A 6,882-nucleotide genomic window follows, 5' to 3' on the forward strand; every position below is an offset into this window, starting at 1 on the left:
CAAAGACAACACAAGTCTACAAGTGAGCGTAATTTACTGGGTCAACAGTACAAATTTTCCAATAACATCACAAGAACAGGACAGGGCACGCACATTTCAGTAAAATATACAAATTTGTTAAATTAAAAAAAGGAGTTAACTTAAATTTTGTTGAAGGCCGCAATGTCAACAGACTGCACAAAGTCCTCGAAGTTCTGAATCTCCTCCGTCAGTTGGTCAACCGACACCTTGTCGTCCTCCACAATACACATGATCTGCAACTTGTTGATACCATAGCCGACCGGCACCAGCTTGGAGGCGCCCCACACCAGGCCGTCCATGGCGATGGTCCTAACCTGGACCTCCATGGCCTTCATGTCGGTCTCGTCGTCCCAGGGCTTCACGTCCAAGACGATGGAGGACTTGGCGATCACTGTGGGTTTGTTGGACTTCTTGGCGGCGTACGCGGCGAGCCTCTCCTCTCTGATCTTGGCGGCCTCGGCGTCCTCCTCCTCGTCGGAGCCGAACAGGTCCACGTCGTCGTCATCATCGGCGGCGGGCTTGGCGGCCGCGGGGGCGGCTGCGGGGGCGGCGGCCGAACCTCCCTTGAGCAGGGCTGAGGGGACCTCCTTCTTGCCGGGGAGCTTCTGCTTCTCGGCGCCCTGATACGACTTGATGTGGTTGTACCAGCGCAGTGCGTGTGGGGTAGCAGCTGACGGCGCCTTGGCGAGAGCTTCGAACACACAAATATCGGCCTGGGATGGCACGAAACCGTCGACGTAGCTACGCTCGGCCAGAAAGGCGTCCAGGTCCTTGACGCCCTTCTCAGACTTGAAATCTCCGACAGCCATGGTGAGAAAATTTGTGTTGAACCGGGAGCACTATAACCTCAGCCCGACTCTGCTCGATGGACGACGTTGAAGAGCGAACACGAGGGCAACTCGCAGCTCGCAGTGTTTCTAATGTCGTCGGGCAGAGATAGTCCGGGGTGCACCGATCACCGATCCAACCCGGATCGGCAGCCAATCTCTGCCCGATGCCCGATACGACATTATTCATTGTTGCCACCCTCCCTCTGTCGTCGGACTACGCGGCCGAGCCAAATTTAAAGTATATATAATTAGAACAGCAACCTCCTTTGTAAATAGAACATTTCATTTGACTAATTTTAGCACACACGAGTAGTAGCGGTGCCCTTCACACGTTGTCAAGCATACACCTTAATGCAACCAATGCAACATTTGAAGACAAAAGACGGTGGCGATTGCCGATTGTCCTGGTGTCCAAAACTTGAACTTGTTGCAACTTGCCCGTGGTCGTTCGTCGGCGTTGAGCTATTCCCCTCGAGCTGCCGTCGAGTCGTGAGCGTCTTCCGTCGGCGTACCAAATCCAACCGTTGAATTTGTGTTGTAAACACCCATCCCAAGAAATCTACAGCCATGGCCGGAGTTATGGGACCTCCTCAACCTCCGGAAATTCCGAAAATCTCCACGGGGCCAGGTAAATATGCGTAATCCCAAATCCTTTTCGGGGTACCTCGGGTACCTCGCCGGCGCCGCGCGGCGGCCGACCGATGGGGGTTTTCTAAGGATTAGGTTATTTTTTTGCCACGGCATTTCCCTTTAATTCTTTGCCCCCACTTGGTAGTTTAGTTTCCCAAACAACACAGACTGGAGTTAGAGCTTGTATTAACGAGCCTGCTATGATATTTTCTTGATACTTAAAATTTGCCACCGATCGTCTTCCGAGTTTGATTTCTATTTGATGTCTAGGCGTTGTATGCAGCCCCTTGAGTTTCATTGTCAAGCTTATTTTTCCTTTTAAGACTCATTTGTCAACCAGGCCTAATGCTTTTTAACAAAACTTTTCATCATGTTTATTGTGCAATAAAAGGGTTAGGGTAGCATCTGTACGAACTCGGTGTGCAGTCTATGGGACTTTAGGGGATATCTAATTGATGTTGACGAAAACCTGTGCAATAGGGGCCAGTTGTGTATTATTACTCACTTTAATATGTGCCTTATTTCGACTCATCACTAAACCACAACTCCGTTTGTGTCATCGCTTCTCCAACCATTTAGCACTGCAGACTTTAGCCTTGCCTGCGGTATTGTGACCATTTTCCTGCCTCTGAGCATTAAATTTAAATTGGATTTTTAGAGATGGTTCTTTAACTAGCAGTACTCAGACGTGTTATTCCTCACTCGTGCCTTGAAGGATGTGTTATAACTCTAGCCCTAGCCCTCCTCCCCCCTTTCGCGTAATAAATCATGAAACAATTTTACTTAAACTGCCCTCGTATTTCCCTCAATTGTTCCGTCGATATAAAAACATATACTGAGACCAGCCTAAGGTCGCGACTGAAGAAGCACAGGCGGTATAGGAGTTTGCGGGCGAGAGGGTGTGAGGAAAATCGATCTTAGGCTGGTCTGCCTATACCTTGCTTTCCCTAGGCCCATGTTTCCTACCGATATCCCGGACTTATTGCGAGCACAGAGAGCGCTGCGCACGCTCATAGGGAGGAAAGAGCGGGGGGGGGGGGGGGGTGACAGCGTCAGCATCTCATGTTCCACTTTGCCACTGCGAACTGCACACTGTTCCTCATGTTGGTGACATGCCCGTGTTGGTGTTGCAAATTTTGCTGCAGCGCCCCCATTCCCGTGAGCTGTGTGATTTAGGGCCCTATCTCCTCCATCCCCGTATTTATTTTTTGTGTGTTTTTTACTGTTTTAATAATTATTATTACTTTTCCTGCATAAGTTTACGGGTGAAATTTGAGCGAATCGAGCTAGTTTCCAAGTGAGGGTTGGGCATCGAGGCGGGCGACAACACGCTGCTGGAGCAGGGTGAATTCAGGGAATGACCACCGCACGTTTTGGACTTCCCTCAGGGAATGACCACCGCTCGTCTCGGACTCCCCCTGAGGAGTGGATGTCAAAGAAGCGCGTTTGCGCTAGATTGACAGTTTTAAGTGTTTCCTGACACTTAGCTTTTCTGTGCCTTAATAAACAAACAACTCTTAGGCCATTTTAACAATATGTGGTAGTACGGTCTGTCTGTCTGTCTTGCAGTCTCAGAATCACTAGTGTATGATTAGGACAATCATAGGGCTGGCCTCAGATGTAATACCTGTGAAATCAATTTGAAACTAACTGGTTGAAATCTAATTCCGTGCTGGCATACCTAGCTAGTCTCATAGGCTAGGTCAGTTTACACTCTGTGATTTTTTTGAGGCCAAGTCCTAACTTTCCGTCCCGACGCTCAAGCAGCCTGTTTCAGTTTTGTTTTTTAGTTCAGAGGGCTGGACACTGCAAAATGGGTTGACGTGGTGAACCGTAGTAGAAGTTTTACGAACTGTTTTTTTTTTTAATTTATTTTTTGCATTAGGTGGGTCTCGTGATGGCTTAGGAGAAGACTTTGGTCCCGTTTGCTGCAGCAGGTAGCTGTAGTTTATGGGGTTGGGGCGCGGGCCACTACCCGCCCCACCTCCCCCCCCCCCCCCCCCCCTGGTTTTTTTTTCCCCCGAGTATTCGCTGCTCCAGCCACAACAGGGCAGCCCTAGCTTGCACAATCTCCCCCCCCCCCCCCCGCTCCCTTCCCCCTCTCTCCTTCGCTCCCCCCTCCCCTCGAAGGCCCCGAGCCGAGAACCGCCAACCGCCGCGCCGAGAGTCACCCACTTTCCTTCTCAGTCATAGTCAGGGCTTAACCACCGCTCCACGCTCCGCCCCACTTGTGAAGTTTACTCCCTTCTTTCACGGAGAGCGCGCGAAAAGCAGTTTTGTTCGTGTTGTGTGTACTGTAAGGTTTTATTAGACAGTCCCTTTTGGCTGTTTCTACCCGAACGCAAGTCTTTGGATTTCGGCATTATCTTGACGGTAAGACCAGCTGCACAGTGGGAGAGGGGCATCGTTTTCGACTTTTTCTGTGCAGTCTGCTTAAAACTGCTTTGTCGTGCAAGCAGACTAGCTGATTGCTGATTTCAACTTATTGGGCATAGTAAACTGAGGAATAGTTTTCCACTTGCAGTGCAGCTTGCTTAAAATTGCTTAATCTTATTAGCAGATTATGAGTCTGCCAATTTGGCATCAGTTAATGAGGTTTTAGTCAGTGTACACATTCTTTCCAGACAGTATTTCCCTCCTTTTAGTAGCTTTATTTACAGGTCTATCCTAACTACCCTGCTCTCGAGTGTACTGATAATTTCATGATTCATTTTATTTGGGTAATTGGTGTAATGTTATCATTTGTTTTGATTTGCAGTTGACATGAGTCACGCCACGGAAAAGTATATAACATGCCCTTACAACCAGTCTCACTCAATCCTGGCATACAGAATGCAATATCACCTTCATAAATGCCGTAAAAATTACACCAATGTTGAGTATGGTTCTTGTACTCATAATTCAACCCATCACATTCCGAAACAAGAGCTTAAGGTGAGTAGTAATGAAGCAGAGTTATTCTAGCATCTAAAGGCATATTTTCACATCCTCACTTTTATGCCCATTTTATTTTTGTTAAAGTTTGTAAAATTCTTCATTTTTTATTATCCTTTTCCTAGTATCACGAAGATCATGAGTGTCCGGATCGGCATGATTTCCAAGCCATGATTGCTCAATTTGCTGACACATCACTACGTGTGCCTATTGACACAATTGAACTGCCAGTGCTAGAAGAAAGTTGGGATAATGTAAGTACTTTCTCTAATTTGAGCTGAACAGTATTATAAGGTGTGAGTTTTTCTAATCTTATTTGATTTTTAGGAACCTGTCAACACTTTTGATCCAAGAGAGAATGCTAAGGCCAAGTCTCTCATTCGTGGAGTGCACTGTGTGCCTCCAAGTGAAAGGAAGCAATTTCGGAATGATCACCGAAAACATGTTGAGAGTTCTGATGACATTGAAACTAAGACCAAACTAAGTGCACCAAAGAAGCCCTCTACGAACAAAGAGGTGAGTGATCAACTAATGAATATCACCATCTAGAATTCTTCTAATGTGGTCCAAACATAATATTCTTTAACATCACAAATAATTTATTTTTCTTGTTGTTTCTTCAGAATGGTCAAATGCTGCCACTCAGGCCCCCTAAGGAATGGCCAAAAGGTTTCAACATGGGCAGAGGAGTTAAGCAACCTACTGACGAGGCATCTGCTGTGATACAGGCCCCTTCGCATTCTTCTTCCTCATCCTCCTCCTCCTTGATGAATCTACCTGCTGAGAGACCTGGTAATGCGTCTAATAGGCAGTGGCTTGGGATGGGCAGGGGAAGACCAATTCCCCCATCAGAGTCTTCATCACCCCCCAATGGAGCTTGGGGCACCTCACCACCTTGCACAGCAGAGTTTTCTTCCTCACCCAAGGGAGCTTGGGGCAATGGAAGGCCAAAGTTTTAATGATATCTCCTCTATTTTCTGCCCAGAAAAGTTCTGTTAGTTTTCTTTTTCTTCTGTTCAAGTTATAGTGCATTGACACTTCAGAATATTTTGTTATCTTTTACCTACATTGTGTACTTAGCTTCGGTCTTTCCCAATATACATAAAAAAGCTGACCGCGAAAAAAATATTTCCATACTCAAATGTACTCAATGTACTCATTTTCAATATTTTAAGACGCTCTTCAGTATATTTGTAACCATGGCGTCACTCAGTTTGTTGGTTTTGAAGCCCCTTGTCTCATCTGAGTTTACATTGGGGAGCCCAACTATTTTAGAATAAGTACCATAAGGATGCACTGATTCGTGAATAAGTTACTATTTGCAAACCTCAAATTTTCTGTTCAGTTGCTTACTTTTAAATTCATAAAATGTATTTTCCTGTACATTTTTTTTTGTTAACATTTTATAAGAAAAATATATATTTACTGTGAAAGAATAATTGGATTGTTTCTATCTGCCCGTATGTCAAGTGATCATTTTATCCTCTGCATTTCACACTGGCTGGAAACTGAATTAGTTCTCTCCTCAGGTATTCAAATAGCATGGATTGCAAACTGTTACTCAATATTTATTTTTTATTAATAATGCAACTTGTATGAAAACATTTAACTGAAGCACAATTTTTTGTGACTAACATAATTGCACATAAATGGCACAACACTACTATGTTGTAGCTAACTGGATACAAAATAATATTAAAACCTGTTGAGGTTGAGAGGCCGACTGAACATTTGAATGTTCCTCTGAGTTACGGCCTATCATCCTCTCACGTGTGTGCACGGAGTTGTTTGATAAAATTATCCTAAGAGGATCTGTTGATTTCCCTGAGTTACATACAACATCACAGTCTAGAACAAATAATGACAACAGGTGAATATACAGGTATTTGTACAGTACAATGCCAATTAAGGTAGTCCATAATTAGATGTAGGCATGCAATAATGATTGATGCATTCTATTCGGGAAGTAGAGAACTGCTTTAAAAGGACAACCAAAGTACAGCTATGCAAGCTCAGTATCTTTGATAGTTATGCTTCCTTCCATCGTATCACATTCATGAGAAACAGGTAACAGAAAATTTAAATTCAGTTCTGCACTGCCAAAATGAATAATTTTAACATTTAAAGGCAGCATCACCCCGCCTCCCCTCCCCTCTTTTTTATCTCTTTAAAAACAAGAATAAGAGAAAAAAATCATTTTTTTTCACTACATAATTGAAATAGAAAAAATCACAATGAACTTCTTACGCTCCAGCCACAACAGGGCAGCCCTAGCTTGCACAATCTCCCCCCCCCCTCCATGCTACCTTCCCCCTCTCTCCTTCGCTCCCCCCTCCCCTCGAAGGCCCCGAGCCGAGAACCGCCAACCGCCGCGCCGAGAGTCACCCACTTTCCTTCTCAGTCATAGTCAGGGCTTAACCACCGCTCCACGCTCCGCCCCACTTGTGAAGTTTACTCCCTTCTTTCA

General features: G+C 45.3%; 2 protein-coding genes across 3 annotated transcripts; one reads left to right on the plus strand and one right to left on the minus strand.

Moving 5' to 3' along the window:
- Window positions 1-17: 17 nt before the first annotated feature.
- On the minus strand, window positions 18-935 carry LOC113213378 (elongation factor 1-beta'). Its single transcript, XM_026432425.2, has one exon. The coding sequence runs from the start codon at window positions 828-830 to the stop codon at window positions 141-143; it is 690 nt and encodes a 229-aa protein (XP_026288210.1). The 5' UTR covers window positions 831-935; the 3' UTR covers window positions 18-140.
- A 330-nt stretch (window positions 936-1,265) lies between these two features.
- On the plus strand, window positions 1,266-5,854 carry LOC113213376 (gametocyte-specific factor 1 homolog). 2 transcript variants are annotated; one of them, XM_026432421.2, is made up of 5 exons: window positions 1,266-1,479; window positions 4,240-4,415; window positions 4,541-4,669; window positions 4,743-4,931; window positions 5,039-5,854. In XM_026432421.2, the coding sequence occupies exons 1-5, from the start codon at window positions 1,419-1,421 to the stop codon at window positions 5,372-5,374; spliced, it is 891 nt and encodes a 296-aa protein (XP_026288206.1). In that variant the 5' UTR covers window positions 1,266-1,418; the 3' UTR covers window positions 5,375-5,854. The 2 variants fall into 2 exon arrangements, with proteins under 2 accessions (XP_026288206.1, XP_026288207.1); XM_026432422.2 differs by lacking the exon at window positions 1,266-1,479 and adding an exon at window positions 3,663-3,854.
- Window positions 5,855-6,882: the final 1,028 nt, after the last annotated feature.

Source organism: Frankliniella occidentalis, unplaced genomic scaffold (assembly GCF_000697945.3).
Source record: "Frankliniella occidentalis isolate FOCC.00 unplaced genomic scaffold, Focc_3.1 Scaffold3, whole genome shotgun sequence".
NCBI lineage: Eukaryota > Metazoa > Arthropoda > Insecta > Thysanoptera > Thripidae > Frankliniella > Frankliniella occidentalis.

Excerpts from the sequence above, each read along its gene's own strand:
- LOC113213378 (XM_026432425.2), bottom strand. The coding sequence starts at position 830 with ATGGCTGTCGGAGATTTCAAGTCTGAGAAGGGCGTCAAGGACCTGGAC.
- LOC113213376 (XM_026432421.2), top strand. The coding sequence starts at position 1,419 with ATGGCCGGAGTTATGGGACCTCCTCAACCTCCGGAAATTCCGAAAATC. Across the intron at positions 1,480-4,239 it reads GAAAATCTCCACGGGGCCAG|TTGACATGAGTCACGCCACG; the intron begins GTAAATATGCGT and ends TTTGATTTGCAG. Across the intron at positions 4,416-4,540 it reads TTCCGAAACAAGAGCTTAAG|TATCACGAAGATCATGAGTG; the intron begins GTGAGTAGTAAT and ends TCCTTTTCCTAG.